Below are 18863 nucleotides of genomic sequence, written 5' to 3'. Positions count from 1 at the left end.
CCTGAGCAAAGCCACTTGAACATCTCTTCATTAAAAGGGCTGCTATCATTCCAAGTTGAAGCAAGAACGTATTTGCTCATTTCCCTTCTGTTTTGCCGCATTTTCCGGGGCTTGTTTGGCCTCCGAAGGCTTGTGGCCCCAACCTGTCTGCACTTCCTTGGTTTGATTTGAAAACATTTCCATCCCAAGGGAAGGAAGACTCTCCAAACAAAGGGCGACCTCCCTATTTCTCTTCAAAAAGGCAATTCCTAATCTAGGAAATAAATCAGATTAAAAAAGAGGTCATTACGCCCCGTGTAAATCTATCAAAAAGGTGGAAGGAAGGGTGGCTTCTGGACTCAAAACATTATTTTTGTTTGACCTGAGGAATCTATCAGCAAAGGAAGCCAAGTGCCATTGTTTATAATAACAATTTAGAACTTTGTTTTGGAATGAATAGAACCGAAAGGCAGCAATGCCCTTTCCCCTTGTTTGGAAAATCTGAAGTATCTTTTATTTATTCAATTACAGTAGAGTCTCGCTTATCCAACGTAAATGGGCCGGCAGAACGTTGGATAAGCGAATATGTTGGATAACAAGGAGAAATTAAGGAAAAGCCTATTAAACATTAAATTAGGTTATGATTTTACAAATTAAGCACCAAAACATCATGTCATACAACAAATTTGATAGAATAAGTAGTTCAATACACAGTAATGCTATGTAGTAATTACTGTATTTATGAATTTAACACCAAAATATCACGATATATTGAAAACATTGACAACAAAAATGTGTCGGATAATCCAGAACATTGGATAAGTGAGACTCTACTGAATAATCTGGGTTGCTGTGAGTTTTCCATGCCCCAGAAGCATTTTCATTTCTAACTTACCTCACAACCTCTGAGGATGCCTGCCATAAATGTTGGAGAAACGTCAGGGGAGAATGCTTCTGGAACATGGACAGACAGCCTGGAAAACTCAGTGCAACCCAGTGATTTCAGCCATGAAAGCCTTTGACAACACAATTATATTCTATCCCTCTTTTGGATGCAATCAGTATGCTTTGGAAAGGGAAAAGCAGTAGCATTTCAGAATCATAGCATTGAAAGGGGCACCCAAAGGCCATCTAGTCCAACCCTATTATGGATGCCATAATGGAAAACATCCTGACAGATGGCCATCCTGCCAAAAGTTGGGGAGAAATCTCTTATTGTCAAAAAAAAAAAGAACTTGTTGCGTGTAAAAAGTGACTAGATCTCTAATACTGTGGCAAAAAAGGGCTACTTTTCTGACCTCTGTCGCTTTTGTTAGGAAGTCTCATGGGACTCAATGCTCTCTATGTTCAAAAACACGCCCTGAGCTGTCAGTCATGCAAGTACGCTGTCCCTTTAAGGCGTTACCACGCCCCGTTCTTCAGAAGGCCAATCAGGAGTGGCAGGCCAAAACATGAGCCCACCTACTCCTAACACAGCCGGTTGGCCACGCCCCTTCCCGGGCTACCTCCGCTCCCCATTGGCTGCAGGGACCGGTTTTTAAATAATCCCCACAACGGCCTCCTTTGCTGCTCTGTGATTGGCTGCCGCGGGGCCAATCCAAGGCCGTCCTCCGTCAAGGTTGCAATTTTCAAATCCGCACTTTGTGCTGCAGAGGAAGGAAGACAGGAAGGAAGAGATTCCTCCGATCCAGGTAGTTTTAGTTTCCCCAATGCCTTCCCCTGACTCCGAGCAGGTTGCCGCACGTGTGAATGCACCGTTGCGTGTTGATTTTCCAATCTGGGGATGAAGGGAGGGGGAGCTTTCTACGCTGCGGAATTCATGCAGCTTGACCATGCTTTAACTGCCGTGGCTCAGGCCTCAGGCATTGGCAGAGAAGACGGAAGACCTTGCAAAACTATAGTTTCCAAGATTCATTGAGCCCTGACAGTTAAAGTGGTGTCAAACCGCATTAATTCCATAGTGTAGATGTACCCAATGTCTCTGGATTTGGGGTACTGAGCATTTACAATGTTCTAACTACAATAATAATAATAATAATAGTCTTCTGGGCCTAATGGGGGTTCTTCTGCCTCACTCTGCTTAAACGCTTAATGTACTTTGAGGAATCTAAATAATTTTTCCCCATTTTAATTGAGCTGTTCGAAGCTTACATTGAGTTTCAGCTGTCTGCAAGGTCCCATGGTGTAAAGCAATATGCAGAAATCAATGATAATATTCCCACATGGTGTTTTAGCTTTTGTTTCATGTATTTTAACATGTGTGTGTTATAATGTGTTATTTTACGTGTGTATTTCAACTATGTTCTGCCTTGCCTCAAGCTGTAAGGAGAGGCGAGTACGGTAAAGGTAAAGATTTCCCCTGATGTTAAGTCCAGTCATGTCTGACTCTGGGGGTTGGGCTCATCTCCATTTCTAAGCCGAAGAGCCGGCATTGTCCGTAGACACCTCCAAGGTCATGTGGCCGGCATGACTGCATGAAGTGCCGTTGCCTTCCTGCCAGAGCAGTACCTATTGATCTACTCACATTGGCATGTTTTTGAACTGCTAGGTTGGCAGAAGCTGGAGCTAACAGCGGATGTTCACTCCGCTCCCGGGATTTGAACCTGGAACCTTTCGGTCTGCAAGTTCAGCAGCTCAGTGCTTTAACACACTTTGCCACCGGGCTCCCTAAATAATAATAATAATAATATTTCAACCCTTATAAATATTATATTATTGATTATATTCTATTACTAGTTTGGGTACCCAGCGGTGCCCGGGTTATTTGAAAAAGGCATTGTCTGTTTTGGGGTATTCGGAAATATCATTTAGTTAATTAGTAAAACTATTTATTAGGAAAAAGGCAGCCTTTGGTTTTGTTTTTTATGAATGCTCCCATTAGAAAATACATAACGATGTGGGTAAACTACAGTTCCCAGAATCATGGGTCAATCCTCCCCAAAACAGGCTTCTATGCACAGCTGGCCATGTTGGGTCGGCATGCCAAGTTTGGTCCAGATTCAGTGGTCTCTGGATAAGGGTGAACTACAACTCCCATATGCAATTTTGGGCATCCCAATTTTGGGCACCACAGTTGAAGGGAGATGTTGACAAGCTGGAAAGCGTCCAGAGGAGGGCGACTAAAATGATTAAGGGTCTGGAGAACAAGCCCTATGAGGAGCGGCTTAAAGAGCTGGGCATGTTTAGCCTGCAGAAGAGAAGGCTGAGAGGAGACATGATAGCCATGTACAAATACGTGAAGGGAAGTCATAGGGAGGAGGGAGCAAGCTTGTTTTCTGCTGCCCTGCAGACTAGGACATGGAACAATGGCTTCAAACTACAGGAAAGGAGATTCCACCTGAACATCAGGAAGAACTTCCTCACTGTGAGAGCTGTTCGACAGTGGAACTCTCTCCCCGGGGCCGTGGTGGAGGCTCCTTCTTTGGAGGCTTTTAAGCAGAGGCTGGATTGCCATCTGTCGGGGGTGCTTTGAATGCGATTTCCTGCTTCTTAGCAGGGGGTTGGACTGGATGGCCCATGTGGTCTCTTCCAACTCTACTATTCTATGATTCTATGCCAGGAACAACCACTTCCAAACCCTGCCTGTATGCAGAGTTGGCCATGTTGGGTCTGTGTGCCAAGTGTGGTCCAGATCCGTCTTCAGCTAGATTCAGTGCTCTCTGGGGTGAACCACAACTCACAGATTTCAAGGTCTATTACCCCAAAGTCAACCAGTATGCAAAGCTGTCAAGATAGATTATGTGTATAGATAGATAGAATATACATTATATATTATAAATATTATACTATATTGTTGTATTTATTATTATTATTCACACAACAACATAGTATGGCACAGCAAACAAGATAGATATGCTGGATTTCATTTTACAAAATCACAAGTTGAACACTTCCCAAGCGTTTAGGACTGTGTGATGTATTTTTGGATGATGCACGCAGATCCCAGTAAGGTGGCCTTTTGCAGTTGGCAGATCGTAATTTTGTCAATGTTTATTGTTTCCAAATGCTGGCTGAGATCTTTTGGCACGGCACACAGTGTGCCCATCACCACCGGGACCACCTGCACTGGTTTCTGCCAGAGTCTTTGCAGTTCGATCTTGAGGTCCTGATAGCGGCTGACTTTTTCTTGTTGTTTTTCATCAATGCGACTGTCACCTGGTATCGCGACAGCAATAATCCAAACCTTTTTCTTTTCCGCAACTGTGATGTCTGGTGTGTTGTGTTACAGAACTTTGTCAGTCTGGATTCGAAAGTCCCACAGTATCCAGTATCTTTGCATGCTCATTTTCCAATACTTTTGCAGGTTTGTGATCCCACCAGTTCTTTACTGCTGGGAGTGGTACTTGTGGCATAAATTCCAATGAATCATTTGGGCCACAATGTTGTGCCTCTGTTTGTAGTCTGTCTGTGTAATTTTCTTACAGCAACTGAGGGTATGATCAATGGTTTCGTCAGCTTCCTTGCACAGTCTGCATTTTGGGTCATCAGCTGATTTTTCGATCTTGGCCTTGATTGCCTTTGTCCTGATGGCTTGCTCCTGGGCTGCAAGGATCAGGCCTTCTGTCTCCTTCAGTGTCCCATTCGTGAGCCAGAGCCAGGTCTTCTCCTTATCAGCTTTTCCTTCAATTTTGTCAAGGAACTTTCCATGCAATGCTTTGTTGTGCCTGCTGTCAGCTCTAGTTTGTAGTGCAGTTTTCTTGTCCTGATTCTTTGTCTGTTGTGCTTTGAGGAGTTTCTGATTTTGGACTTCAATCAAAGCAGGTTCTTCACTTTGCATTATTATTATTATTATTATTATTATTATTATTATTATTATTATTATTATTATTATTATTATTTCAGCTCTTCCTGCATCTTTGCCAGTTTAGACGCAAGAGGCCCGGAGGATGCCCCTGCCTCCCAGCTCCAAAACTGTCGCCATCAGGCAACCCTGGCCAGGCAGATCCATGGCAGTGGAGGAGGCCCAGGCCGAGAAGGTGGGTCTCAGTATTTATCTTGCCCCAAATATTGCCAGCTAATATTGTCCAGGACACAAAGTCTGTGTCCTTTCAGGGGAACAGGGCACATCTACTCTAATGCAGCTTGACACCAGAGCATTGACCATGGTAATGTTCAGGGCAATGGAATCCTGGAAGCCTTTTGCTTTCTCTTGGTGCCCAAGCAAAGCCTTCAAACCAGGGGAAGAAAAAATGCCTTTTGAAGTTCCGTTGTTTCCCACCTGCGTTTCCTACCTGCGTGGGTAAATCTACACTGTGGAATGAATGCAGTTAGGCACCACTTTTAACAATGACATCTCCATGCTATGGAATCACAGTTGTCATTTGGGGAGGCTCCAAGATTATAAATCTCTTATTTATTTATGTCAGTTTATAATTTACTGAGTTGTTCTTGATTCGTTTATTGATTTGTTTACATATTACTGTTGGCATTGAATGTTTGCCATTGTGTATTTTGTTGTGAGCCGCCCCGAGTTCCTTCGGGGAGATAGGACCGGCTATAAATAAAGTTTCATTTCATTTCATAATGAGTCTCCTTTGCGGAGAGAAAAATAGGGCATAAATAAAAATAACAACAATAATAATAGGCAGAGAAGGGTTCTAAAACTGCAACTCCTAGGATCCCACTGCGTTGAGCCATGGTAGTTAAAATGGGGCCAAACTGCATTCATTCCACTGTGTGGATGCACCCCATGTCACCCTTTGCCCATGGGGTGGGCAACATGCAGCTGGCATGCAGCTCTCAACCTTTTCTGCACTGGGGGTTCCTGTTTTCTGCTCCACAGAGGAGAAGAAACGGACATTCAGTTTTGAAGGAATGCATCCCTCTCTGTTTCATGATAGGTCAGCCTCTGTGTGGATTCAGAGGAGGCCCTGTTTGGGGTCAAGAATCCCCTTCCCTATTGACTCTCCTTCTCCTGCATCCCTTTCTCTTTCAGGGAGAGGCTTTGCAGGTCAAGCGGTCCCCCTCTTCACCCCAAGGAGCCCCCAAGAAGCGCTCTGCCTTTGGGGATCTCACCAACGTAAGTATAGGCTCCTTTTTCATGGGCAAAATGGACTAAATATCCTCCTCTTCCTTGGGTCCAGTTTGTCTCACCCCTGAACCCACTGGCACCTCCAAGTGGAGTCTTTCCTACCTTCCCAAACCTTTGGGCCCTTTCCCTTGCAGGCCCACAAGACTCAGCACTTTGTCGGGAAGAAGGAGGAGGCGGTGGTCAAAGGGGCCACCAAGAAGGCGGCATCAAAAGGAAGCAGGGTGGCCCTCTCCAAGAACAAAGAGATCAACATTAAAAAGTAAGGAAAGGGCTGCATTTCTGGGGTCACTTATTAGTACAGCTTTTAAAGCAGGCTTGTGAAATAATGGTGCCAAGGGGAGAGGCCACCTGGGGATATTGGGAGGCAGGGGCTGGGCTTTGGGGGCATCAAGGTTCCAAATTGTTTTCCCTCAAGAGCAAAGAGCCGAAAAAACAGCCCTTGGGCAAGTTGGATTGGTGCCTGAAGCAGCTTTATTGATATACTAGCTGTGCCCGGCCACGCATTGCTGTGGCGAACTATGGTGGTATGGGAAATAAAGTATTGAGGAATTGATGGTAGTTAAGGTAAAGGGTAAAGGTTTTCCCCTGACATTAAGTCCATTATAAATGGGTTATATAGCTGTGTGGAAGGGCCCTGAGTCTACACTGCCATATTATCCAGTTAAAATCAGATAATCTGTATTGTATAGGCAGTGTGGAAGAGGCCTAAGTGAGGCCTAACTCTGCCTGTCCCCTGGGCTGAGTGGGTTGCTAGGAGACCAAGTGGGCAGAGCTTAGCCTTCTAACTGGCAGCAATTGGATAAAAACCTCTCCCTCTAATTAGGACTTTATTTTTCTTTTCTTTTTGTTGTATGAACGTAGAGGCATGGATGAGGGGTTGTGCTGCCAAATTTAGTGTTTCTGGAATGTGTAGTTTTGTTGTTTTGTCCTAGGCCGAAATTTCATTACCCTTTTATATATATAGATTTCTTGATTGGATTGGTATCTGACATTTTTCCCAAAGTGGCTTACAATATAAATTAGAACATCCGTCTAAGAAGAAGTTTAAAGAGCTGAGTCTGTTTAGTATCCAGAAAAAAAGGTTGAGAGGAGACATGATCAGCATGTTTAAATATCTGAAGGGATGTCATAAGGAAGAGGGAGCAGGCTTCCTTTCTGCAAAAAGCGCTGGCCATCCACGAGAAGATGGAAGCGGAGAGCTGTGATATTAATGCCAATAACAAAATCCAAATTTAAAATTTACTATGGACAAGCCACTAGTTTTACTTACCCTTGCCCCCGCTTAAACCTTACCTTAAGGGAATAATTAATTTTAATTTTAATCTTTTTATTCTGTATTTGCACAACTACCTAGGAGTGGGTTGGTAGGTTAGTAGGCCGGGATGCTTTGTATCTATACATGGTTTTACATGGTTTTACTGTATGTATGGGTAAGTGTGTACGTTTTGTATGTTTCACATGTTTTGATATGGTCAAAATTGACTAATCAATAAAGAGTTTTTTAAAATAATAATAATAATGTCTTTATATCCTGCTTTTCTCCCTCACGGGACCAAAAGCAGCCTACAACATATTAAAATCAAGTAAACAATAATCCAAATACATAAATAAAAAGTATAAAACATTATAAAATAAACAGTTTAAAATAACAATAATGTACATTCACATTCTTGTGGCATCATGTCAGATCATATTGCACTTTGTTTCAGTCCATAAACATTATGGTGCTTCTTATAATTTCAGCTTAGTTTCCTTCACTAAAGTCTTGTCTAAACAGGAAAGTTTTAAATTGCTTCTTGAAAGAAGGAAGAACTTCCTGACTGTAAGAAGTGTGGTTCCACAGTGGAACTCTTTGCCTCGGAGTCCAGTGGAGGCTCCTTTTGATGCTTTTAAACAGAGGCTGGATGGCCATCTGTCGGGGGGGGGGGGGGAGGCTTTGATGGTGTCTCCCTGTGTGGGTGGCCCCTGGGGTCCTTTCCAGCTCTATTATTTTAAAGTAATATGGAGTACAAAAGTTGTTAAAAGCATTATGTCAAATTAAAATGCTACATTTACAATATTAATGCAGGACAAAAACACTCAGAAAACATATTGCGTATCAAAACTTGAGACATTTTGATGCCTGGGAGAAGAAGCTAATAACGTGCCATTTACAGACACACGTGTCCTTCTTGTGTGTCCTCCATCCTCCAATCTGCTCTTTCTTCCTCCAGGTCCCAGAACAGAGTTCCTTCTGAAGAGGCACCAGCCGCTAAGTCAGATCCTGTGGCCAAGCAGGATCCAGTGGAGAAGGAGGATCCCTGTCGAACAGTGGAGGAGCCAGTGGAACCGGTATTATTATTATTATTATTATTATTATTATTATTATTATTATTATTATTTTATTATGACACAGCAAACAAGATAGATATGCTGGATTTCATATCACAAAATCACAAGTCGAACACTTCCCAAGTGTCTAGGACTGTGTGATGTATTTTCGGATGATGCACGCAGATCCCAGCAGGGTGGCCTTTTGCAGTTGGCAGATCGTAATTTTGTCAATGTCTATTGTTTCCAAATGCCGACTGAGATCTTTTGGCACGGCACCCAATGTGCCCATCACCACTGGGACCACCTGCACTGGTTTCTGCCAGAGTCTTTGAAGTTCAATCTTGAGGTCCTGGTAGTGGCTGAGTTTTTCCTGTTGTTTTTCATCAATGCGACTGTCACCTGGGATGGCAACAATGATCCAAACCTTTTTCTTTTCCACAACTGTGATGTCTGGTGTATTATTATTATTATTATTATTATTATTATTATTATTATTATTACATTTATTTATATTCTGCTTTTTTCCACAAGGAGACTCAAAGCAGTATGGAGGGATCTGCCCTCTTCTCTGCATAATGTGGTGGGGATGGTAGCCATGTTTGCCCTTTTCCTGTGGATCCTTGGTTGTCGGGTGTCCTATCAAGTCCGTGCCTTTGCTTTTGGCCTGGCACACCCTTCTTTGGGTTATCGTCTGTGGCCTTTTGCCGTCAGTCTCATCACTGAGGCCACTCCTTTCTCTAATTTCAACAATCTTTTGCAGGTGCCCCCTGTTGAGGACATCGACAAGGGACATCTGGATGACCCTTATGCCAACGCCGAATATGCCAAGGATATCTTTGTTCACATGCGGGAGCGGGAGGTAGCTTTGCTCACTCTGCCAGGGGGGGCCTAAGAAACACTGTTCTAAGTCCAGGGGAGCGCCTTGGGCAAACCATCAGCACAAGCCATGCTCAGAAAGGCTGCAGAGAGTTAGAAATCCCAGCCTTGAAGACCAACTGAGGTTTTCCTTTGATGCTGGAAGCCTGCGATTCTTGCCTCTTGACCTTCTGGATGTTGATGGGCCTCCCATTGCCAAAATCTATACTGGCTTAGGCTGAAATGCTCATTCTTCTAAAGGGAAATATTTCGTAATTGTTTCCAAGATTCACATTGAAAAGGAGGAGGGAGGGTGTTGTGTCTCCTGCTTCCCATTTCCCAGACTGTATTGCTAGCTCTGTTTCTTTTCCAAAACTCTGCCTTAGGGGGCAGATGAATTGCAAGGATGACTGGAATAACCTGGGTCCCCAAAGACATCCACCCCTTGCATGCCTTTTTTGCCGCCCCCCCCCCCCCCCCAAGGGGCTGAGTTGTTTCCCTCTTGGGTTCTGGATACTGCCATAAGGAGCAGCACTGCCTCATTGTGCCCCTTTTCGCCATCTTCTTTGTCAGGAGAAATTCCTGCTTCCGGACTACATGAAGGACCAGCCGGACATCAGCACCGACATGAGGGCCATCTTGGTGGACTGGATGGTGGAGGTGCAGGTGGGTCCCAGTCATCCTTTCTGGCAGTGTGTTGTCAAAGGCTTTCATAGCCGGAATCACTGGGTTGCTGTGGGTTTTCCGGACTGTATGGCCATCTTCCAGAAGCATTCTTTCCTAACGTTTTTTCCTGCATCTGTGGCAGGCATCCTCAGAGGTTGTGACTTGTAAGGTTTGTTGGAAGCTAGGCAAGTAGTGTTTATATACCTGTGAGATGATGTCAGGGTGGGAGAAAGAACTCTTGTCTGTTTGAGGCAAGTGTATGTTGCAGATGGCCACCTTGATTATAGAATCATAGAGTTTATATATCTGTATTTAATACCAGTATTTTAAAACTCTAAAATCAGGACAGGTAAATAGAGAACACCACTCAGAAAACAGAATTTCAGACATGACTCAATCAGGGCCAGCTAACACCTCCCAACAAAGAATTCCCCCAGCAGTAGGCAGCCAAACCTTGAAGCTGAAAGGATATTCAGTGTTAATCAAGGTGGCCAATTGCAACATTCACACTTGCCTCAAACAGACAAGAGTTCTTTCTCTCATTCTGAACATTTTCCCACAGGGATATAAACCCCATTTTTCTAGCTTCTGACAGACCTCACAACCTCTGAGGATGCCTGCTATAGATGTGGACGAAATGTCAGGAGAGAAAGCTTCTGGAACATGGCCATGCAGCCCGGAAAACTCACTGCTACCTTCCCAAAATTAGGGTGTGCATTAGATTCACATAATATAGCAATCTTAGTGCTGAGCCAAAGCAAAAGGGGAAGCTGAGTCAGGAGCATTTGGAGCTCCTTTTTTGAGAGATGCCATCTCTAATTTACTATGGCTCAAACCTACAGCAACCCACTTTCTGGCAGTGTTTGTGGACCCATAGCTATGCAAGCTGGCTTTTTTGGGGCCAAAGGTGCCCCTTCCCTTGCCCTCCTAGTCAAGATAGGAGCTTACACCGTTGCCCTTTGCTTCTGCTAGAACTAAAGTGCTCCAGCAGCTTGCCAGGGCCTTCCCGTCCTTTGGCTTTATGGAGGGTGCATTGTTGCATTATGATTCCAAATGACAGCCAAGGGGGCGACAACAACAACAACAAAAGTTCTTATTTGCCACGGTCCCTTCTGCAGGAGAACTTTGAGCTCACCCACGAGACGCTTTACCTGGCTGTCAAGCTGATGGATCACTATCTGGTGAAGGTACCTGTCATGCGGGACCGGCTGCAGCTCATTGGTTCCACCGCCATCCTCATCGCCTCCAAGTTCGAGGTGAGAGCCGGGCCCTCCTTCCCACCCTATGCCTTGCTCATGGGCCACGGTGGGAGAATCCGGAGCTTGCCATGTTTTCCTCCATTTCATTGGTGTGCTGTACCACGGATGCTCAACGTGACCTCACATGACCTGGTTCTTTTGGCCTCCAGAGCATAGACTTAATCTCTTAAGGTTTTTCTCTGTGTCCCCTTCAATTCCACGGATGGCATTTTTCTGCATTTGCGGATGGCGGTTTCAGGTTCCTAAGCTCTGAGGTTGAACTCTTTCCCACCCTTTGAGCAATCAAAACAAGGTTTTGACCGAGTGACATTCTGATTTCAGAGAGGTTCTTTTGCGGGGGAAGCACAAAAGGGCCAGGGACAAATTGCCACCACCATGTTTTAATTTTGAGTTCATGCTGTTCCTAACTAAACCTTGGGAGAGACACGGTGCTGGGAAGGCAGAGACACAACAAAACCCGGGGAACCGTCAAAGGACTGTGTCATGGGTGAGGTTGGGGCCAGTGGTTTGGAACCCCAAAGGGTCAGACAGTTTGGGGGCATCCTGGGACTCTGCCATTGGGTCTGCTGTTTCCTGCCTCTCGATGGCTGCTTGATAGAGCTGTGGCGGCTGACATCTTTTTACCCTCCTCACAGGAGCGCTGTCCTCCCTGCGTGGATGATTTCCTCTACATTTGCGACGACGCTTACAAGAGAGAGGAGCTTCTGACCACGGAGGTGAGCATCCTGCAGACGCTGCAGTTCGACATCAACATCCCCATCGCATACCGATTCCTCCGGCGCTTTGCCAAGGTGAGTTATGACGGCAGCAGAGGCCCAACCAAGAAGCGAGAAATTGGGGTGGTTGTGTCGCCTGGATTACACTGTGTGACAAAATTTGAAAACATTTCTGTTCCTGATTTGAAAGTGTTATTTCCTGGTTAATTGTGTGATCCTTACTTTGAAAGTTGTTATTATCCTCCAGAAACCTGATTTTTGTGGCTGCCACAAACTAGGTTGGACTCTATGAGAGATTCATTGAAAAACTTATAGCAAAATGTGCTGCAGGTTGTTCACTTCTTCACTTCACTTCATTTATTAATTAGTCGCTCTCCACCAGAGTGCTCCGAGCGACTTACAATTTAAGATATCATTCCACAATATAAAAACATTCAACATAAAAACATTCAACAGTGACTATTTGGCAAATTAGATCTGATTTACTTAAATGCACCACCAAACAGTCAAGTCTTGAGCGCTTTTACAAAAGGTCGCAACCCCCGACATTGCTCTAACATATGGAGGCAATGAGTTCCACAGAATTGGAGCATAGATCGAAAAGGCTCTACGCCTTGTGGCTTCCAGGTGTACCTTCCTAGGGCCCAGTACGTATAGGAGATTTTCCTGGGAGGATCGAGGTGACCACTGATGGAAAAAAAGGAATGGGGCGGGCCCTAAGATATAATGGTCCTTGGCCATTTCGAGCTTTAAATGTCAGGATCAGTATTTTGTAAGAGATCCGATGTTCTATTGGTATCCAATGTTCTATTGGTGGCCCGGGGCTGTGGCGCAGACGGGAGAGCAATGAGTCACTGACCAGGAGGTCATAAGTTCGAGGGCTGCTCGGAGCTATGTTTGTTTATCTTTGTCCTGTGTTAAAAAGGCATTGAATATTTGCCTAATATGTGTAATGTGATCCGCCCTGAGTCCCCTTCGGGGTGAGAAGGGCGGAATATAAATGATGTAAATAAATAAATAAATAAATGTGGTTGTTTATTTATTTATTTTATTTATTTACAGCATTTATATTCCGCCCTTCTCATCCCAAAGGGCGGATCACATTACACATATAGGCAAACATTCAATGCCTTTTAACATAGAACAAAGACAGGACAAACATAGGCTCCGAGCGGGCCTCGAACTCATGACCTCCTGGTCAGAGTGATTCATTGCAGTGATTCATTGCAGCTGCTCTCCAGCCTGCGCCACAGCCCGAGTTGTTTCAGAATCGGTGTAATATGGGATCTTATAGAAGATCCCGCTAGCAGCCTGGCCACCGCATTTTGGACCATTTGGATCTTCTGGGTTTTTGTCTTCGGAAGGCTGGCGTATAAAGCGTTACAATAATCCAATCTAGTGGTGACTGTTGCATGGATTACCGTTGCCAATGCTTCTGTTGAAAGGTAGGATGCCAATTTCCTTCAGAGCCGGCCCTAGGTATTTTTCAAGTGTAGGCAAAAAGAATTTTGGCGCCCCCCCCCCCCAAACCAATAACTGAAAAATAAAAGCGTTGGATAAGCGAAAATGTTGGATAATAAGGAAGGATTAAGGAAAAGCCTATTAAACATCAAATTACATTATGATTTTACAAATTAAGCACCAAAACATCATATTTTACAACAAATCAATAGAAAAAGCAGTTCAATACATGGTAATGTTATGTAAGAATTACTATACAGTAGAGTCTCATTTATCCAACACTCGCTTATCCAACGTTCTGGATTATCCAACACATTTTTGTAGTCAATGTTTTCAATATATCATGATATTTTGGTGCTAAATTCATAAATACAGTAATTACTACATAGCATTACTGCGTATTGAACAACTTTTCCTGCCAAATTTGTTGTCTAACATGATGTTTTGGTGCTTCATTTGTAAAATCATAACCTAATTTGATGTTTAATAGGCTTTTCCTTGATGCCTCCTTATTATCCAACATATTCACTTATCCAACATTCTGCCGGCCCGTTTATGTTGGATAAGTGAGACTCTACAGTATTTGCAAATTTAGCACTAAATATTGATCAGGGATATAGGGCAGTGTGGACTTAGATAACCCAGATAGCCCTCAGTATTAAAAAAAACTCTAAAATCAGGACAATAAATAAAGAACAACACTCTGAAAACAGAAGAAATCCAGACAGTAAACAATCAGGGACAGCTAACACCTCCTAAAAAAAGATTCTCCCAGGCAAAAAGAAGCCAGGCCTTGAAGCCACAGGGCCATTAAATGCTAATCAAGGTGATTAATTACAACATTCACACCTGCTTCAAAGAAGAGTTCTTTCTCCCACCCTGGACCTTCTACAGATATATAAACCCCACATACCTAGCTTCCAAGTTCCCACAGACCTCACAATCTCTGAAGGCCCCAAAGGTGGGCTCACGTGGTGCAAAGGTGGGTCTGTGCCAGCCGGAAGGCCCAGCGTGGGCACCGGGAGGTCCGAAGGAGAAGGAGGCGGAGAGTGGCGCCCTCCTCCCAGGACTATGGCGCCCCCGGGGTGATGGCGCCACAGGCAAGTGCCTAGTTTGCCTTATGGTTGGACCGCCTCTGATTTCCTTGCCTGGCGAAGATGAAAAAAGGCCTGCTTACTTATGGCAGTGATCTGGGCGTCCATCGTCAGGATGTTCCTTCAGCCAAAACAAGTTTTTGCAGTTTAATATACTTTTTTCATGTTTTTATGATAGAACCAATTAGGAAATGACATTTATAACCCAGGAACAAAAATCATGTGACATAGTGTTATGCAGCGAGTGCGAGGGAATGGCCGGGTGCCGCCGGAGCCTCTCCTGAGTCCGTCTCTGTGCCCCTTCCTTCCCTCCATCTGCAGTGCGCCCATGCCTCCATGGAGACGCTGACCCTGGCCCGCTTCCTCTGTGAGCTGACCCTGCAGGACTACAACTTTGTCAATGAGAGGGCATCCTGCTTGGCCGCCAGCTGCCTCCTGCTGGCCCTCAAGATGAAGAAGCTGGGCGGCTGGGTGAGTGCCTGGACTCTGAGTGCCCTGGGCCTTGTTTGGGTCAGGGATCAATGGGACAATGTGCCTCATTGGGTTATATCCTACAAACCTCTTGGAGCTGCATCCGATACCTCAAGTGGCAATCCCATGGGGGTCCCATTGTGGCCATGCAACGACTCTCCTCTCCCAGGGCAGTTCTCCAGGAAGCTCTTACCATCTAAGAGCCGACTGAATGGCCACCTCTAGTTGGGGCTGAAGAGATGTGGAGCCACCAAATGTAAAGAGCTAAGAACGACTGAGGTTCTTTCAGGCAGGGGGGAATCCTTTAGAATCCCACCGCTTATACCAATTGCGGAGATGTGGAGATGGATGATGGTTTTTTTATTAATTAATTATATATATTTTATATATATCTATATCCACTGCCACCAATATAAATATGTTTTATTTAAACGCTGCCACCTGAGGTAAAAATGTTTATAATGCGGCCACCAGATGACAAGGGGATCATCAGTTCTTGCCACCACTATAGGAATACGTAGCCACTGGCTACTTAGAGATGAGACTTTTATTTTTCTTTCTTCTTGTTGTTTATTCTTGATGTGTGTATGTATGACAGAGACTAAGATGTTTGAAGGAACAATAGCATTTATTTAGGCACAAGCTTAATAGTTACAATTTCTCACTTAGAGGCACTTTCCTTAACAATTGCAATAACAGAATGAGGTGTTTCAAACTTTTAAATTCCACTTCAGTCACAGAATATCTGTTCCTAGTCAGGAACAGCAAACTTATTTTAAACTGACTCAAATCCAACCTTTGAGCCACCCTGATTCTCCAACTGAGAATCAGTCTTCCCTGTAATTCATCCGATTACAGACTACCTTAAAATAAGTCACCAAACTTATTTTATCCCTGATCCCCTAACTTAGGATCAGCCTTTCCTGAGCTTCAACAGAGCCCACACTTCCCTGTGGTTCGCTGACCACAGACACACTGACTGACTCAAAATGACCAATTGAGTCTCCCTTGATCCCTTCAACCAGGATCAATCTTCTCTGTAATTCCCCCGATTACAGACTGACTGACTGACTAAGTGTCCCTCCAAATTCTACTCTCTTCAGCTAACCCAGTTGGCTCCGCCCCCTTCTCCATGACAACCAACTCATGGTGCAGAGTAACTGAAATATTAACCCTTTTTAAAACACAGTTAAACATGACTTTTAAAATGCAGTTAAACATGACATATGTAAATAAAAAAATCACACTTCATTACAGGGGCTAAAAGGTAGCCGCTTCTATCTCCTCTCTTGCAGAGCCCAACACTAGAATATTACAGTGGCTACAAAGTGGAGGAGCTGTGCTTACTGGTCAAGAAGTTGAATTTCCTGCTGACCTATAATCACGACCAAAGACTCAAGGCTGTCCGGAGCAAGTACTCTCACCGGTGAGGCCTGGCGTATGAGTGCGTGTAGCGAGCGATAGCATGTGTGCGCACTTTCCTTTTTTTGGGTTTTCTTGGGCATTACTGTGTCCTCAAATAATATGCTGCGTCCAGGTTGGTTCATCAAGTGCTCTACTATGGCTGACTTCTCTGGCTGAGTTAGTCTGCAGAGCCTTTCATGTTCCTTGATTTGTGTCTGGGCAATGCTGCTGCATTTGGTGGTCCCTATGTAGACTTGTCCACATCTGCATGATATACGGTAGACTCCTGCAGAGGTGAGAGGATCCCTCTTGCCCTTTGCTGAACCTAGCATTTGTTGGATTTTCTTAGTGGGTCTGTAGATAGTTTGTAGATTGTGTTTCTTCATCAGCTTCTTCCAGGAGAGAATGCTTCTGGAACATGGCCAGACAGCCCGGACAACTCACAGCAACCCAGTGTTTCCAGCCACGAAAGCTTTCGCAACACATTAAACTCTGGGTGCCTGGGAGTGTGCCAGAGCCCCTTCCCTTTCATCTTCCACCCTAGCCAGGAGCCTGCTTTGTTTGTGCCAACTTTTTTGCCTCCATATGATCTGACATGATGCGTATGAATGCATATTATTGTCGTTTCAAATTGTTTTTTTCTTATTCCTGATGTATTTGGATTGTTGCTTACATGATTTTAATATGTTGTAAGCTGCTTTGGGTCTCATAAGGGAGAAAAGTGGGACATAAACAAAGATATTATTATTATTATTAGGTAAAGAGGTAAAGGTTTTCCCCTGATGTTAAGTCCAGTCGTGTCCGACCCTGGAAGTTGGTGCTCATCTCCATTTCTAAGCCGAAGAGCCAGCATTGTCCATAGACACCTCCAAGGTCATGTGGCCGGCATGACTGTATGGAGCACCTTTACCATGTTGTTATTATTTCAATCATAACAAGATTAGTCCACAGCAGACACTCTGCTGGCTGTTGTATTGGATCACATGTCGGACACTTCCCAAGTGTCTAGGACTGTGTGATGTATCAGCGAATAATGCATGCAGATCCCAGTCAGGTGGCCTTCTGCAGCTGGCAGATGGTAATTTTGTCAGTGCCTATTGTGTTTAAGTGCAGGCCAAGGTCTTTAGGCACTGCACCCAGAGTGTCATTCACCACTGGGACCACCTCGATTGGCTTGTGCCAGAGTTTTGCAATACGATCTTTAAATCCTCATATCATGTCAGCTTTTCCAGTTGTTTCTCTTCAATCCTGCTGTCACTTGGGATTGCAACATCGACAATCCATACTTTGTTTTTTAACACAATCGTGTTAAAAAACACATTATTATTATTATATTGTATGACACAGCAAACAAGATAGATATGCTGGATTTCGTATCACAAAATCACAAGTCGAACACTTCCCAAGTGTCTAGGACTATGTGATTTATTTTCAGATGATACGTGCAGATCCCAGTAGGGTGGCCTTTTGCAGTTGACAGATTGTAATTTTGTCAATGTCTATTGGTTCCAAATGCCAGCTGAGATCTTTTGGCATGGCACCCAGTGTGCCCATCACCACCGGGACCACCTGCACTGGTTTCTGCCAGAGTCTTTGAAGTTCAATCTTGAGGTCCTGATAGTGGCTGAGTTTTTCCTGTTGTTTTTCGTCAATGCGACTGTCACCTGTGATGGCAACATCAATGATCCAAACCTTTTTCTTTTCCACAGCTGTGATGTCTGGTGTGTTGTGTTCCAGAACTTTGTTGTTATTATGATTATTATTATTGCCTTTCTTTATAGGGTCTTCTTTGAGGTGGCCAAGATGGCCCCCATGGACATGTTGGAGCTGGAGGAAGCACTGAAGAGCTAAGTCTGGCAAAGAAGAGGAGCCAGAGTGTACATACTCTTGTAAATAGACGCCTGCTCTTAGCCTCTGAGGCCTGTATATTATTTCTGTTGCTTTTTATATATATTTTTAAAAAGTTGCATTAGAGGGAGGGAGGGGAGAAGAAGATAAAAAGAAATGTAAACATTCAATGCTTTAAAGGGGAAATTGTTTGGAGTCATAGGAAAGCTGTCAATAAAATAAAATAAAAGTGCTCCTTGTTGTCATAAGTGGGGTGCAGGAGAGCAACAGGCCCTCCATGGGATCCTGGCCAACACAGACGGAGAAAAGAGGCAAAGAGACTCAGTTGTTTGGTGATCAGGTTTATTAATCCTTTGCAGCATTTGACTTCTGCAAGTTAAGGTTTCAGTGGGCCCCATTGTGGGCGAGACGTCGGCACCCCGTTTCCAGAATCGTGACAGACCTGCCCTCCACCCAGATCCCAATGGATTGCTCCTTGAATATCTTTGGAGTCAGACAGGTTTGGAGTCAGACAGAATGGGTTTAGCACAGGCATGGGTAAACTTTGGTCCTCCAGGTGTTTTGGACGTCAACTCCCGCAATTCCTAACAGCCTCAGGCCCTTTCCTTTTCCCCCTCAGCCGCTTAAGCGGCTGAGGGGGAAAAGGAAGGGGCCTGAGGCTGTTAGGAATTGCGGGAGTTGACGTCCAAAACACCTGGAGGGCCAAAGTTTGCCCATGCCTGATTTAGCATGTTCTATGGGTAGAAGGACTGTGTTTGCTGGCTAA

General features: G+C 44.4%; 1 protein-coding gene across 1 annotated transcript; it reads left to right on the top strand.

Moving 5' to 3' along the window:
* Nucleotides 1-1562: 1562 nt before the first annotated feature.
* Nucleotides 1563-18329, top strand: ccnb3 (cyclin B3). Its single transcript, XM_003228113.3, has 12 exons — nucleotides 1563-1670; nucleotides 4822-4955; nucleotides 5915-5998; nucleotides 6145-6269; nucleotides 8224-8341; nucleotides 9084-9182; nucleotides 9752-9844; nucleotides 10963-11100; nucleotides 11739-11894; nucleotides 14696-14845; nucleotides 16141-16271; nucleotides 18031-18329. The coding sequence occupies exons 2-12, from the start codon at nucleotides 4866-4868 to the stop codon at nucleotides 18098-18100; spliced, it is 1254 nt and encodes a 417-aa protein (XP_003228161.1). The 5' UTR covers nucleotides 1563-1670; nucleotides 4822-4865; the 3' UTR covers nucleotides 18101-18329.
* Nucleotides 18330-18863: the final 534 nt, after the last annotated feature.

The sequence above is a fragment of the Anolis carolinensis genome, unplaced genomic scaffold (assembly GCF_035594765.1).
Source record: "Anolis carolinensis isolate JA03-04 unplaced genomic scaffold, rAnoCar3.1.pri scaffold_12, whole genome shotgun sequence".
NCBI lineage: Eukaryota > Metazoa > Chordata > Lepidosauria > Squamata > Dactyloidae > Anolis > Anolis carolinensis.
The sequence above is the reverse complement of the archived record's forward strand: the minus strand, read 5'-3'. Positions and strand labels throughout refer to the sequence as shown.

Coding starts and splice junctions, on each gene's coding strand:
- ccnb3 (XM_003228113.3), top strand. CDS start 4,866: ATGCCCCTGCCTCCCAGCTCCAAAACTGTCGCCATCAGGCAACCCTGG. Junction 11,895..14,695: donor TCCTCCGGCGCTTTGCCAAG/GTGAGTTATGAC, acceptor CTCCATCTGCAG/TGCGCCCATGCCTCCATGGA. Junction 14,846..16,140: donor TGAAGAAGCTGGGCGGCTGG/GTGAGTGCCTGG, acceptor CCTCTCTTGCAG/AGCCCAACACTAGAATATTA.